At 40.6% G+C, this 16,193-nt stretch overlaps 2 protein-coding genes across 2 annotated transcripts in view; both read right to left on the bottom strand.

Moving 5' to 3' along the window:
- Positions 1 to 228: 228 nt before the first annotated feature.
- LOC134743196 (SH3 domain-binding glutamic acid-rich protein) lies at positions 229 to 3,680 on the bottom strand. Its single transcript, XM_063676576.1, has 4 exons — positions 3,512 to 3,680; positions 3,203 to 3,406; positions 2,489 to 2,587; positions 229 to 1,797 (listed from the first exon to the last, which is right to left on the bottom strand). The coding sequence occupies exons 1-4, from the start codon at positions 3,554 to 3,556 to the stop codon at positions 1,147 to 1,149; spliced, it is 999 nt and encodes a 332-aa protein (XP_063532646.1). The 5' UTR covers positions 3,557 to 3,680; the 3' UTR covers positions 229 to 1,146.
- A 2,056-nt stretch (positions 3,681 to 5,736) lies between these two features.
- Positions 5,737 to 16,193, bottom strand: part of LOC134743226 (Golgi-associated PDZ and coiled-coil motif-containing protein-like) — a 96,452-nt gene continuing 85,995 nt past the window's right edge. The window contains exons 8-13 of the mRNA XM_063676627.1: positions 15,549 to 15,661; positions 15,045 to 15,158; positions 14,611 to 14,718; positions 13,779 to 13,969; positions 13,225 to 13,341; positions 5,737 to 8,846 (exon numbers count right to left, since the gene is read on the bottom strand). Of these exons, the coding sequence (XP_063532697.1) occupies positions 8,638 to 8,846; positions 13,225 to 13,341; positions 13,779 to 13,969; positions 14,611 to 14,718; positions 15,045 to 15,158; positions 15,549 to 15,661 (852 nt within the window). The 3' untranslated portion in view covers positions 5,737 to 8,637. The remainder of the gene's footprint in view (positions 8,847 to 13,224; positions 13,342 to 13,778; positions 13,970 to 14,610; positions 14,719 to 15,044; positions 15,159 to 15,548; positions 15,662 to 16,193) is intronic.

Below are 16,193 nucleotides of genomic sequence, written 5' to 3'. Positions count from 1 at the left end.
AGGCCAAAATATTCCTTAGTTCTAAGTATTTTTGGAATCCGTAATTATCACGAAGTCCATCGAAAATCTAGTGAATAATACAGCTGATACAAACCGATTCACAAGAAGTAGCTTTTGTGTGTGAAAATGTTGAAGGTCCACTACAAGTTTGGCGTTAGCTCTTATGAATCCACCAGCTCACTCAACATGCATATAGGTTCCTACGACCTTGAAATGAAATCACAACAATATATAGTAATTTATATAATTCATATGAAAAATTAGTTAAAAACTGTCTTTAATAATAAAACATTAATGAAATAGACTTGTCATGAACAGTTTTTGCAAAATAAACACTGCATTTATTTAAATTTACTTTATAAATACATTAATTAATACTCTAGCAAAATGTCATCGTCAATATAATCATGGCAAGACGAATGAACTCAAAAATCGGCAGGATGTCTTACAAAAACGATATAGTTAACGCTATCTCTACTGAGCTCGTTCACTTACCTGTACTAACAATGGCATTCTGTTAAACAAAAGCCATTATTTTTTTTATGTGAGCGCGTGGCCTTTGTGATTGGGCGCGTGGCCATTGTGTGTGAGCCTCAGGCACAAAGGCCAGCACGCGCTCACACAAAAGAAATAATGGCTTTTGTTTAACAGAATGCCATTGTTAGTACGTAAGTGAACGAGCTCAGTAGAGATAGCGTTAACTATACCTAAAATCCTAATAAAAGATCAATCTTATTAGTAAAATACTTACATCAGTAAATAAAATATATTTTTTTAATTTGAATACAAATCCATTTTTAGTTAATGTGTAAAAAATTAAAAAAAGAAATATTAATACTTTAAAATAATACAAGCCTTAATTGAAGGATAAATTTGTTAAATAGAAATCTTAATGTTTAACTTCATTAAAATGAGTTATAAATCTAATGATTACGATAATAGGCCACTTCATTGTTAACATGATACTCTATACATCGCCACAACACAAGTTCTCAACGAAAACTTCTTCGCATTATATACAATGACTAATTATGCCAAAGAAGTGAATGATGCACCATAAATAACAGAATAGACTTAATGGATAAGCTCGCTTAGTGCTAAGAGGGGCTTAATTTGAGCTGAGAAGCAGTAAATATAACCAGTCATTTACTCCGCAGCGGCCGCCTGCTCACTCTCGATCAAAGCCTCAGATGGGTTAGTCTTCTTTACTACAGCCTCATCTTTATCTTGAGATTGTTCGCGAGACCCCACAGAACCATTTTCCCTTTGCGGTGTACTTTCTTTTGAGGATTTTGCTGATTTAACTGCGGACTCTACATCAGACACCTTTGTTTCTTCAACTGGTGCCTCCTTTTCAACAGATTGTCTTTCTTGTGAAGCTTCCCTCGGGGCATCTGCAGCAGGTGTACCTTCTTTAGACTTAGGGGCAGGAGTACCTTCTTTAGACTTGGGTGCGGGTGTACCTTCCTTGGACTTGGGTGCTGGTGTACCTTCTTTAGACTTGGGTGCTGGTGTACCTTCTTTAGACTTGGGGGCAGGTGTCCCTTCTTTAGACTTGGGAGCAGGAGTACCTTCTTTAGACTTAGGTGCTGGTGTTCCTTCTTTAGACTTAGGTGCTGGTGTTCCTTCTTTTGAAGGAGTTCCGTCCTTGGGTGGGGGTGTTTCTTTCTCTTGTGATCCTTCCTTTGGTGCAGGAGTACCCTCTTTTTCTGCAGATTTGGTATCCCTTTCCTGTGAGTTCTCCTTGGAGGCCTTACTATCTCCATTTTCAGTTTTCTGAGCATCCCCATTCACAACCTATAAATAAAATTTAAAACACATTCTTTACTAGTTCTCTAGACAGGTTTGTAATACATTACATATATATGTAGGTATTGGGATTATAGTAATAATATGGAATTAATAAATTATGAATAAATATATGAATATGAATATGAATATGAATATATGAATATGAAATTGGCAATGCTTGCTGATTACTTATATTATGACAGTAATTGAAATAATTTACAGAATTTAACCGAGTTCATTCAATTATAGTCAATTTCTATAATTTGTAGAACTTAACCTTAGGTTAAGGACAGGGTCTTAGGAGACCCTGCATACAATTTTTTATCCAAAGCTGACATGATTTAGAAACTTTTATTATTTAACTAAGGGTTAACAATCTATAAATTGTAAATACCATTAAATACAGATGTCAATCACAATGAGAAAAAAAAAACAAAATGGTCAAAGGTTGTAAACCTTAAAATGCAGATGTCGCTAGTGACGTTGTTGACAGTTGCAATGACTAAATTCGCATTGATTGGTGGATATGGTCAGCTGGCGGAATTGGTAGCGCATTGGACCGGCAATCCAAGGATCTGGCTTCGAGTCCCATGTTGGCCAGAGTTGATCATAGTTGTTTTTTTATTGTGATTGACACCTGTACTTTACAATTAATAAATTAAATTTCAAACTTTTTTGTACATTTGAGGTACTTTACCTTTTCTTCTGCTGCTGGCGGCTCTTCTGGAGGAAGCTCCACTTTCAAGAATACCTCCAGCGTATCCACTTCATTTGCCAGGTCAAACTGGTCATAATCCTGTATCAAATATAACATTGATGTTCATTTGTTCTTTTAAGAACTCTTGTTAGAGAGGATATCAAAGCCGGTACTAATTAAATTAACCTTGATAAATTAAATTTATGGGTTGAAATGGTTAGTGGAGATCCACACGTGAGAATATAGGTTGAGTATAACTCCATTTTATTGTTAGAGAATAGTCAGACTAAATCATTTAATAACGTGTAAGTTTATCACAAAAGACATGCATACTTATTTGTTTATTTATTATTGATAATATTGATAACAAATTTTATAGTGGACTTGTTCTTACTTCCACACCAGCATTCTCACATTCAGAAATTCTAATGTTTGTTTATGTGTTTTTAGAGATTAGAGTAGCTATGGAATGCTATGTGACAGCCAAGATCATAGGGAATCAATTATATTTGGCAACAAAATTCTCAGTTGAAGGTCACCAGTGTTGTTTACATGCACTTAAGCATTATTTCTGACCGAGCAAACATTATTATTACAATAGTAGCGTTTGATAGTTAGTATGAGTTGGTGTTTCCTGTAATTTTTTCTTGATTGACAAGTGTTTGAAAACAGGATAACAATTAATCATATGATGATTAAAGTTAGTTGACTCACCCCGCAGTACTCCTTGTCGTTGAAGATCTGCGGAGGCAGCGGGGACCGCGGGTTGGGGTCGCTTACGGTCCCTCCATTCGATGTAGAGTTGTTTTGCATAAAGTCTTTATCCGCTTCCCTTCCCGGTTCCGTGATGTCAATGATGTCATATTTAATGTTTTTAGAATCCATTATCATCATAACACGCTGTTGTCTCTTCTTCACCTGGAATTCGATGGTCACGTAATCAAAAACAATTATTATATGAATCAGCTTAGTGAAAAAGGAAAGTGCCCGGCCAACCCAGGAATTTTCTAATATTAAACATACCTCCTTGTTTCCAGAAATACCACTAATGTATATTTTAACAACCATGATTGTAGTTTGATATTTAGGATTAAAATAATAATAAAAAACAATAGCGTATAACACTAAATCGAAAAAATAGGCTTGGCCATTCGTGTTTTACTTCACCAAATGTGTCCATAGAGTAAGGGAAATTATGACGTTTCCCACAATCAGTCGCTTCCACAGATTCAAGAACCACGAATACCCATGTGATAAAGAAACAGAAATAAGAAAACGATTTTATTTATATACACTTAAGTACTATTATTGAACGTATTTCCAAAGATATAAAAAAAAATTTACATCTGTCATTTCCAGAACGACATTTGCTGCTACTTGAACGGTGTGACACGATCCGTTCTACGTAATTTTACTGCATCCGAAAAATGTATCAAGACATTTCGATGTCATAAAATTCAAGACTTGGAAAACTTTCTCAATAGTAGTTTATGCAACTGACACATAATGAGAGACCATAAAACAGAAGTGTGGTTTTAAAAAGAAGTGTGGTGTGGTATGGTATAATAGAATCACACGAGACGATTTTTTTTTTATTATCTACGAACGAATGAATTCCTATTCTCAAGGGCACTCCACACTCATTCGCGAATCATGCATGAGTGTGGAGGGCCCTTCATGTCACTCGAGATCAAATGTCGTGCGATTTATATTCAAAAAACATACTGAATATAATATAATATAAAAAGCGATATCTCTTTCTCGCTCTTACTTATGGGTGCGTCACACACTCAACGCTTTTTAAGCTCTCGTGCGAATGGGGCCTAAAGAGAGTCATACTGTCTCTGTCTTGCACTGGTGCTGGCGCCCAGAAGAAGGGGATGAGTGTACAACCCGGTCACAATATCTGTGCACCTCGCTGGAATGTGGCGCCTCTCCCGCTTCCCCTGTCACCTCTCCGCGCACTCCCCGGTGCGACAGTACGGTTAGCATCTTCGTTGCCGCTACACCTCCACATTTCTCGAAAAAACTTTTTTCACACCGTACCCAGACCGCCGATATGACGTCACGAGGTCAGGTGCACAGATATTGTGACCGGGTTGTAGTTTTTTTGTTCTTATTTACTGACAAGATTTGCTTGACCAACTATAGAATAGGGACCCACTCGAGTTTCGCTTTCGACAGCTGTTCCAAATTTAAATTCATAACCTTACAAAAATAATAACATTAAAGTACAGATTTTACCTCTACCACAAATAAGAAAGTTCTCATAGTAAAATTGGTTGTAATAATGCTGGTCATTTCCTACGGTTTCTGAACGCATTGTAGAACACTAAGGCCCCATTAGCACGAGAGCTTAAAAAGCGATATCTCTTTCTCGCTCTTACTTATGGGTGCGTCATACACGCAACGCTTTTTAAGCTCTCGTGCGAATGGGGCCTAACGATAAGTGCTTAGATAAAGGATTTTCAACCCTTCTGCTGTGAGTAGAGGAAGCAAATCTTTACAATTTTTTGGGTAATACGGTAAAATATTATTTATAGGAAAATTGCATTTTATCCTCTAGAGTCGCTAAGTATTCTTATTTTCCTCACGTTCGTGTAATTAAAATTTTTGTTTCATTCAATGTTGCAGTTTTTTAAACCCTCGTGCCTTGAAATGAAACACTCGCAACGCTCAAGGTTCTAGCACGAGGGATTAAACAACCACTTTGCCGGGCTATTCCCACTAGTTACCAAGTTGTTACTAGTAGTAACTATAGTTGGTCAAACCAAATTGTCAGTAAATAAGGACAAACAAAACTTTACTTATCCTTTTCCTTTGGGTGGTAGTACTAGTGTAAGACAAAGATAGATAGATTCTCTCTGTCTATGTTAGAAATGAGGCAGTCCTTTGACAAACTATAATTGGAAATTTATTCCCACCTTTTGCCACTGGTAACTACTGGGACATATTTTTCCCAGTAGTTACCAGTGGTAAAAGGTGGGGAATAAATTCCCAGTAGTTACCGCTGCTGGTAACAACTTGGTGGCAACTAGTGGGAATAACCCACTTTGCCCCCTATTAAAATACAAAAATAACTAAGAGTGCGACAGTTGTTTTGTGCACATATTAACTTGACGATTCTAGTGTCCAAAGAGGAGGTGCTGATTATTAGTCTGATTAGAGTTTTTTCTTTCATAGGTACAATTTAATATCCAAAGAAAGCCTAAAGAAGCTGCCCTTAAATAACAACAACAGAGTTTTCTTATCATTTTATTACAAAATTAATACAGAATACATAGGCGTATTGTCCGTAAACATTTACATCCGGAGCTGGGACCTTCGTGAACATCGAATTTAGTGTATCGCCATCTCTGTTACTTAGTTCGCCACTCGACTAAATTCCTAACATAGTCCGAACTAGGCTTTAAATACAGCAAGATCGATAGAGATAAAGAAAAAACATTTTTAAAAATCGATGTTCACGGTAGTCCCTCTTTAGCGGGAACTTATAGGAATGCAGCGCGAGCGCATGGAATGTAGGTACTACTGCAGTATGTCTACCTTACACGAAATCATATATTCATATATTATCATCATCTTCCTCGCGTTGTCCCGGCATTTTTGCCACGGCTCATGGGAGCCTGGGGTCCGCTTGGCAACTAATCCCAAGAATTGGCGTAGGCACTAGTTTTTACGAAAGCGACTGCCATCTGACATTTCAACCCAGAGGGGAAGGAAACTAGGCCTTGTTGGGATTAGTCCGGTTTCCTCACGATGTTTTCCTTCACCAAAAAGCGACTGGTATAAATATCAAATGATGTTTCGTACATAAGTTTCGAAAAACACATTGGTATATTCATATATTATGATAAAAAATAAATGGTTATTGCAGGTAGATCTGTTTCATTTTAGTGGCCTTTTTTCTTTGTTAGTTTGTAGCTTAACACTAACTGAAGGGTTGGCACGATGTCGTTTACTTATGCCCCACGAAACATATAGATACCTACGTCTCCTTTTGGCAAGTTCTTTAAGCTACGTACGACAGTCACAAATAGTATATGTCAACGACGTCGTGCCACCGAGGCTTCTCTTCTGCGTTTTTTTTGTAAATTTAAACAATGGTACATGATATGTTCTTAATAAGTATATTATGCTTTCATCTCAATACAAAAAAAGCTATGGCGTTTAAGACGAAACCAGAAAACCACTAAAAATAATTATATACTTACAGTAAAACAATGTCCTAAAATTATTTAGATTGTGGAATAGGTACAATTTGTAATAAAACTTACTTCCTAATTCTATATACACTTAAATAAACTCATAAAATATGTAAATATTCTTAAATAAAAACGTTATATCGAAAAAAGGAGATCAATTTCATAGATAATATATAACTCATTATACAAATAAATTAGAACGCGTTCGGACCGCGCGCAGCACTGCAGTCTACTCTTTGTGCAAAACATACGTCAAAACTATTTTATACGACTAATTTATTCGAAAAGTATTATATAATATTACGAGTCGCAAAATACTAGAGTTGATCGCAAGTTATAACCATGCTTTGAGAATTGAGAAGGAGACTAGCTTTTCAATTTCTTGCAATGAACCCCTAGAAGTAGGAAAGATGCCCTGCATGATATGTAGGTACCGCGCGTAGCATAACAAGGCGAGTCAGTATAAAAGTGATCTCAATTTAATATCACTAACCTACAAGGACATCATCTAGGCTTAAACAGGAGGTTGTTGTAAGATGTGTTCAGATGAACATAACTAGTGTACTAGACGTCAGCTAAGGAGAAAGAGATCACAAGGTTTCATTATAAATGAGCAATGTTAAACAGGGAAACAGATAAAACTTAAATTCAGAACAATCTGTGAACATTGGTCTGAAGAATGCATTAGAATCTCAAATTAAACTTAAAATAAAATGTTTTGAAATGTACCTGGAACATCGCAAAACCCATCGGCTAGTAAAAATACAACAAAGTTTAAAACTAAGAAACATCCTCCTTTGTAAAATTTATTGACAATAATGAGCTAATATCTGGGAGCTTTGCTCGGAAAACATATAAAAACTCAAATATGATACAGAGTTTACTATCAAAGTGAAGCATATTGAGAAAGTTAATTATTGCGCATTTCCTTAAAACGGTAGGTTACACTGAAATCTTAATATTGGTATGGCAGTGACTCGCTCGAATTAATGTTACGATATGATCAAGTTGCTTATGATTGTAAGTACATTCCCTTTGTACGCGATGTACCGCCAACGTTGCCGACTGGTCGATCGATATATCGATAAGGCCGTATAACATCAATCTTTATTGCAGTAGGCTTTAGCTTAAAATATGTTTCTAATTATTTATCTTTGAAGAAATACACACTTGTTACTGGGCAGTGAAGTACTGCTTGGTTTGCATTTTTGTCACGCTGTGAAATTGCGTGCTTTAGAAATACAATGTGATTGATTTTATATGGAAGTATTCTACAGATTTGTGGCACCACCGATCGTGGTGAGGTTATCTAGTATATCTATGGAATTATTACTAAATCGTTAACTAAATGGGCCAATTTGAATTAGCCACATTAGATGGCGCCAGGTTCACGTAAGGCTTAGTATTTTTGGTCGACCGTCGGCCTCGTCACTCGGCACTTTCGGCAGTACAAAAATCTTCTAAAACTGAAAATATACCCAATCTAGCGTAGGGATCACTCGGTTTACTTCCCATAAGATTATTTTTTATAAGTTAAAACTCTTATTTCTTAAGTTGAACAGTTCTATGGAGCTAACGTAACGTAACGTAAGAAACGTAAGAATCACGAAACGAAGCACCGAAAACAATACGGCATCAGTGTGGTTTCACAATCTCGTTTAATGCGCCTTGTAAAACTATAGTTGGAGCCAACCTGGCAGCGGGGAAATACAACAAATAAAATATAGTTTGGTAACCAATTCATTCCCACAAAACTTTTTTCTTCTTTACATTTTTTATCGTTATTTTAATTAATCGGCGCAAATTATATTTCGTCAACTATACTACTGACGCAGTCGATTTATCAGAACACAAGGAAACGCGCGTCAAGCAGAACTGCCAGAAACCACCGTCAAAAGAAAGATCTTCCTATAGTATGCGGGTGCGTCGGCGGCGGCGGGCAGTTCAGACGGGCGTGCCGAAGTCGGGGTCGCCGTCGCCCGCAAGCCCCGCGCTCGCACCCGCACCCGTACCCGTACCCGCACCCGTACCCGTACCCGCACCCGCACCCGCACCCGCACCCGCACCCGCACCCGCACCCGGCAGCGGCGGCGGCAGCGCCCGAGGCCGCGCGCCCGCGCCGTTCACGAGCGCCTCCACGCGCCGCGCGGAACCTGCACAAATAGTAGATTGTGTCACAAGGGAGCAAAATGACATATTTACGGCGAGGGCGTACAATTGAATCCTAAACGAAGCGAAGGATTCTATAATAGAATCCTGAGCGTAGCGAGGGATTCTAACATAGAATCCTGAGCGTAGTGAGGGATTCAAGTGTTAACGCCCAAGGTGAAAATAATTTTGCTACCATGTGACACATACTGCTTTTCACATCACCTATGAGGAAATTACATACTAACATTAGGTTTCAAAACATTATTATTTTAAGCAAAGATCGATACGGGCAAAGTGCCAAAAATATGTGTACACGACCTTAGTATAGGTACATACTTCTGGCACTTTGTCCGTATCGATATTTTCAGACGTGAGTGTAGTGACAAATTAAAAGTACCTACAGCTCATAATTATGTACCTAATATCTTTTCAAAAACAGCAGCAAACAACTAAAATGATACAATGAAAATCAAGTACCTACATTATTTTTGTAGATTTTTCTGATAACAAATTAGCTCTTACCCCTTTGAACCAAATCTTCGGAAGAACACTATGAAGACTGATATCACTTATATTTATTATTATTAGTGTCGTTACCGGGATGCTGCTTAAAACATCTGACACAGATGAAAAGGCCTATTATTATTGATTTAAACTAAGTATTTACAAATTTATACAGAATACAGAACCGCATAATGCTTTGTGAAATATTTGTACAATTTTTTTTAAATATAAACTTTTTAAATTGATTGCAGACAAGTATGGCTGCGTTTAAGGAGACCTAAAATGTCAAAATGAAAATTAAATTATTAAACTAAAGTTTTTTTACGTTTTTTTGTAAATATTACGCTAATTAATTAATTTAAATATGATATTATTAATTTAAAATACGTTAATTACATAATTACATTTTTTGTTTACAATTACAACAAAATATTATTTAAGTTAGTAAAAATTGTATGCACGTAATCGATTATAAAGAAATTGTAATCGATTATCTGCATACTAATTTCATATGTCTTTGTGTCAATATTTCATACTGGCAACAAAATGTCCTTGAACAGAAAAGTGCCACTTTGATCCCTCCTAGCAGGGAAGAAAAGTTCCCTTTTCGAATAGGTGATGTGAAAAGGTGATTTTATTTCATTTACATAATGATCTGTGGTAATCAGAAACACGAGAAGGGGACAATTTACATGGGAACTCTATAATAAAATATAGTATAAACGAATGAGGGTTAGTTAGCTCTTGGCGGTGAATGTGCAAAAACAGTACGAGTAACAGATATGGCCCTTACGAACTGTGCATGCGGCTAATGTATATTAAAGCGCGGGCTACCAGGTTGTCGCATGTGGACTTATAGCCTGTCAAGCAATTTCCTCAGTAGAACACATAGACCTAGCATTACATAGACCAGCTATACGCGTGCGCCCGTAAGGGATAGACATAGATGACGTCATAAACGTGGGGATACCATATTGGTAAAAATTACCCCAATATTTGATATCACGTTGGGGCGATTACCCTGGAGGCAAAGTTAGCTTGTTTGACGGTATTAAAAATTGTTAAATAAAATGTCAATGGGCCGTTCTTTTTAGGCGTATAAACAATGAAATACCTCCTATAATTCGCGCAGGTGGTACAAAACTAAACATGTTTAGTAAATAAAACGTAAAATAAAATGTATTATGGGTTTTAATTTAAAGAAATCACAAATCGCAATTACACCAATTAATGTACACCACATTTAATCTTCACAACATTTGTTTATTTATTTTTTGGAATTAGAAGTACGAAAAAACTTCGAGGTCAAAATTACCCATAAAATTATGATATTTTCATCTGGTATCCCTAACATGATTGTTATGCAGCTAAATTAAGAAGAAGTTTAAAAATGGCTGACCTCAGACTCTTACCTACCTACGTAATTTGGGCGGATAATTTTACAAATAATGTTTTGTTAATTTGCGTAAATAATTGTGATATTTTTATTGAAATCGTTTGATTCTACATTGCTTTGAGTGTAACGTAATTTTACGATGTTATTCTCACATATTGCGTTAAGAGGAAGGTGTAAAATACCGTACTTACGTGTGAAAGGTTATGATCTCATATTTTTGCTCAGAGCGGCTATTACAGCCGATTACAGAACAATTCACCAGTATTTTATCAAAGTTCAAGCATTCAAAACGCTAACCATCACTATATTTCATAAGAGAAAGCACAATTTCATACAAAACAACGATAATTAAACAAACAACGAACAAACATGACATGTCACGTACTTATTTGTTTGCCACAACCTCGGTTGTGGCAGCGGTGGAAAAGTGAAACTATGACAAGGACAAACAATAACAGCGCTTTCTCTGCTACTCCTACTGAAAGATACATAAGACTATCCCGTTCGGTCATTTTCCCCCACTCCTCATGACCGATCCAGTTATACTAGATTCATGGTAGAACAAAGCGGCAAATTTAAAAAATAAAGTTGAATTTCGCGCCCTTTTCTACTGACAAAGTTGTTCGACAGACTATAGCTAGCGTGAGTTACTTACTTGGGATATTTAATATTAGCCCCAGGGCTCGGAACCGGTCCCCCAGGGATCTGTGTTAGGACCCCTCCTATGGAACATCGGGTTCGACTGGGCCATAAGAGGGGTCTTGCTCCCCCAGATGACAGTCATCTGCTATACGATGGTGGCTGTCCGGGGAGCTGAACTGGAGGAAGCCCTGCGAAGAGCGGCAGTTGCGGCGGACCTAATGGTCACCCGCATGGGGTTACTGGGGCTAAAAGTGGCCCTCCAGAAGACGGACGCCATCATCTTCGGTGGCAGGGGTTGGCAGCCGCCTGCTGCAACCGTCATCCCTGTGGGCCGTGGGAAGGGGTCCGTGTGAAGGCCCACATTAAGTATCTGGGCATACATCTGGACCGCAGGTGGAATTTCGGGGAGCACTTCCGCCAACTTGCTCCCCGAATTACGGCGGCAGCTTCAGCGCTGAGCAGGCTGCTGCCCAATGTAGGAGGGCCGAATCTCGCGTGCCGCCGCTTGTATGCGGGGGTGGCCCGGAGCATGGCCCTATATGGGGCGCCGATTTGGGCCGACAGGCTCAATGCAGAAAATAGGGCTCGACTCCGGGCCCCGCAAAGAGTGGTGGCCATTCGGGTGGTGCGGGGCTACCGCACGGTGGCGTGGGCGGCGGCATGCGCCTTAGCGGGCACAATGCCCTGGGAGCTGGACGCACAGGTGCTCGCAGAAGCGCACAGAGAGCGGGTAAGGCGCAGGGCCCTGAATGAGTTCCCCGTTCCCGAAGAGCTAAGAGAGGAGCGCCGCCAAGCGCAAATGAGAATGAGGGACCGATGGAAAAACGACCTGGAGGACTATAGGGGCACTGCTCCCGTCGTTTGACCAATGGCTGGAGAGGGGGCATAGCAAGATCGGGTTTAGGCTGACGCAGGTAATGACCGGGCATGGATGCTTCGGTCATTAGCTGCATAGAATCAGGAGGGAAGCCAGCAAGGTCTGCCATGAGTACGGTGACCCAGATGATACTGCCCAACACACCCTAGAGGTGTGCAGTCGCTGGGCGCAGGAACGCCGCACCCTGATCGGTGCCATCGGAGTGGATGATCTCTCGCTCCACAGCGTCGTGGCGGCCATGCTGAGGAGCGAGAGACTGGGAGGCGGCGGCCTCCTTCTGCGAAACCGTCATTTCTCAGAAGGAGGCCTTGGAGCGGGAGCACGAAGAAAGAGCTGATGCGCTCCCAATCCGGCGCAGACGTAGAGGTAGGAGACGGGCGCATTTTGCTGCCCGTCAATACCTCTAGTGGAGTCCGTGGGTAAGGGGCCCACAATGGAAGACTCCACACGTCTGGAGGAGGGATTGTAGCGCATTCCAATCCCTCCCTCCTTCGGCGCGGAAGCCTCTGGGTGAACCAAGGCAGCCGGGGGACGTCGTGGTAGAACGTTTGCGACCCCATGGCGCCCCCATAAACGGCAGTGCGGAGAATCGCCGCAGGGGATGTTAGTGGGTATTCTCCTCCCCTCCCCCCCTTATGGGCTTCCCTGGCCCGGGGGTGAGATGCGTAAAGGCATTTACTCCTGCGAAAAAAAAAAAGCGAAATCCTTTACGTTCCCGGTTGAATGAACGAAACCGGTTTGAAAAAAAAAAGCGGTTTCCGATCCCTACAGTTCCAGACACGCAGATCACCCCTGTCATTTGCGAGAATGACCCACGTTGGCATACTTACACGATACACTTAACCCGCCCATATGAGCCCCAACATGCGAATGTTACATACACCGTGTGCAAACGCAATTACTTATAAACAGTACTTGTGTCAAAAACTAATCTATTTCTTGACACCCATTGAACATTTACCTATCCGGAATGGCTTCGCGTCCCGCTTCTTAGTTTCGGCGCCGTTGGTGTCGCGCGCAGGCGGGGGCTCCGGCTTCTCGTCCGACGACTGCGCGTCGTCCACCGTGTGGTAAGCTCCTGGCAACGTTTCATTACAAGTATTACATGACTACTCCTAGCGAAAAGTTACTATAAAAGAAGTATAATATGTACGCAACTTATGAAGTCAAATAGGGAATGTCACGCAAAATTCCGCATAGAGGGCGCCACAAGTACAAACTGAGGGCCTCCTGCGAAACAAGAAAATTGAAATTTCGTTATCTGCCTCTCTATTACTCTTGCATATTCGAGCGAGAGAGAGGCAGATAACTAAATTTTGATTTTCGCGTTTCGCGGGAGGCCTCCGTAAACAGACCGCCTCGATGCATCATCAATTATCAAAAAACTGTTAAGGCATAGGATATAGGTTATAGGTATATGTTAATCCACGGTTGACAATATATGTGCCAGTGCTGCACTCGGGCGGCAGAACATTGCCCCCTACTGAGACTGAGAAAGGTCTCGTATGTGGGCACCTTTAGTGCGCCAGTCCTGGGGCTTGCGTTTCTTCTTGGTGGGCTGGCGGCGCTGGTGCACGGGCGTGGAGTCGGCGGACGCGCTCGCGGCGGCGGCGGCGGCGGCGGCGGCGGAGGCGGGCAGCGCGCCGTAGCCGCGCCCCGGCCCGCGCCCCAGCCGCGTCGGCCCCAAGCCGGACGAGATGCGGATGCTGAAACCGAACATTACTCACATTATTGTAATGGTGACTGCACATACACAAGTCTTCTATATAAAGATATAAACGGGTCGCTAGCCCGCCCCGGCTTTACGAGTTACACAAAACGTCAACATATTATACACTTAAACATAAAAGAATCACTATGGATAGATGAAAATCCGTTCAGTAGTTTTTGAGATTATCGCGAACATACAGACAGAAAGACAGAAGATGTAGTAAAACTGTTTTATGAGTCATGAGAAAATCATTCGTTTGCCCTTGTCCCATTTACTTGGAGTCGAGACAGCATTTTTGTTTCATAGGTAATAAATACTCTGTCTCCTTACATCTCATCATTCACATCCTTTATTTTTTATATCGTTTCTCACAGTCCATCCGGTTTTTCTTGGTTTACCTTTTGTCTTACATCTCTCCACATTTTTTTCTAATATTTTCTTAATCAAATCGTTTAAAGTTTAAACGCTTCATAAAGATTTTATTAGATTTGAAACTAGCCGATTTGAAGTGTATAAATCGCTGATTAAGTTAAGACCTTTCACAATCTAATCGAGTCGCCACATCGAATAATAATTTGAATCGAGTCACAGTGTATTATTGTCATTATTGTATAGGTATAAGATTAAGCGAGCCACCTGTCGTCGTCCATGTCGAGTATGGACAAGTTGTTGTTGATGTTGTTGTACTCGGGGTAGTGCGGCCGCGGCGAGCGCGAGTCTGTCGAGCCGGCCGCGGAGTGAGGCCTGCGTAAAGAACGCCACTCCTCGTTATTGTAAAAAAAGTGTTTAAAGTTCAATATTATAATAATGTTGCATAATGTCCGTCCAAGTGAACTACGCACAGACTTACAAGGGATAAGGTGTGGAAGTGCCGCTACAAATGACATGTTTTCGTAGATATTTGACGTTACGATGTCACTTCCACATTCTCAATTCATGTTAAATTGGCCCAATTTCATCGAACATGCTATTCTCTGTGATAAGTTACTTCAAGCTTGTCTGTATAACGTCCACTAGGATTATGAAGCTAATAATTTTTTTTATGAGCAATTAAGATAAGGTAAAGTTACCTATCATAGTCCGGGGTCCTGGGCGCGGTGGGCGTGGCGCCGGAGCCGTCGCCCTCCGCGCCGAACCCCTCCTCGTCCGCCGGGTACTCGGGGTACTCGGGGTACAGGGGAAACCTGCACCGACAACACAGTTAGCGCACCAGTGTCGGACACTAAGCTGACAGGCACAATTCATGCCTTCTAAAATAAATGTATGATCCTTCGATATAGGTCCTTTGTCCATTAGTGGTGCCGTCACCTCACCACCATGTTTATAAAATTTAACCCGTTTCGTTTAATAAACCCTTTTATGAGCAAAGGGAATATTTCACACTATATTTTGAACTTTATATTTCTTTGACTTTTTTTAAGCTGAGGGGATAAATCCATGCGATCATGCGACATTCGTTGTATAAACTAGAGCGTGTTGCGAGCATGTTGTTACGAATAACGCGCAATAGCCCTTGCCACTGAGCTGCTGAGCAGCAGTAACGTGACGCTGACGTGAGACGTGAGGACAGGTACCGGTAGTTGTCGTCGGAGAGGCGGTCGTCGTCGTCGGCCGCGATGAAGTGCACGCACAGCGCGCAGTCGCCCTTCACGCTCTGCAGCGCCGCCACTGCCTCCTTGTGGCACGCCTGCAAACAACACGTACACGTACGATATCATTACATTATGTATTAATAAAGGCACGCAACGATTCACACTCGTCGATTAATACTTAATAACGAAATTTTAAGGACAGAACCAAGATCTTGGTCTTGCGCCCAATCTCGGATAGACTAGCCCAAGAAAGAGGATGGCGGTAGGCAGGGTAGACCACTATCTGGTAGAAAAGCTCTGGTCTAAGGCACTCACTAAGTTTTTTCTGTTTATCCTAATAGATTAATAGACTTAAATCCCCTATTTATAGCTTCCTATAATCTACACTATGTACAGTAAGGTTAATAACTCATAAAAACAAATATATATATATATAGCTGCTATACCTACAATTTACACCAAGAAACAACAACTCTTCATCTTTGTTCATGTACACAAAACACACACTATGACATAGGTACAAACAAGGCAAACAAGCATCTCTTAACATCATGTCAAGGTTAACTTATAAATAAACAACATGGTTTGGAAAATTATCATCATACTAAATCCTGCGATATTTTATAA

Source organism: Cydia strobilella, chromosome 7 (assembly GCF_947568885.1).
Source record: "Cydia strobilella chromosome 7, ilCydStro3.1, whole genome shotgun sequence".
NCBI lineage: Eukaryota > Metazoa > Arthropoda > Insecta > Lepidoptera > Tortricidae > Cydia > Cydia strobilella.
This window is presented reverse-complemented; position numbering and strand designations above follow the sequence as displayed.

What these genes read in the sequence shown, in the direction of transcription:
- LOC134743196 (XM_063676576.1), bottom strand. Translation starts at nt 3,556, where the DNA reads ATGGTTGTTAAAATATACATTAGTGGTATTTCTGGAAACAAGGAG. An exon ending in ACGACAAGGAGTACTGCGGG is followed by an intron (nt 2,588 to 3,202) that starts GTGAGTCAACTA and finishes TATTTGATACAG; the next exon opens with GATTATGACCAGTTTGACCT. An exon ending in CGCCAGCAGCAGAAGAAAAG is followed by an intron (nt 1,798 to 2,488) that starts GTAAAGTACCTC and finishes TTTTATTTATAG; the next exon opens with GTTGTGAATGGGGATGCTCA.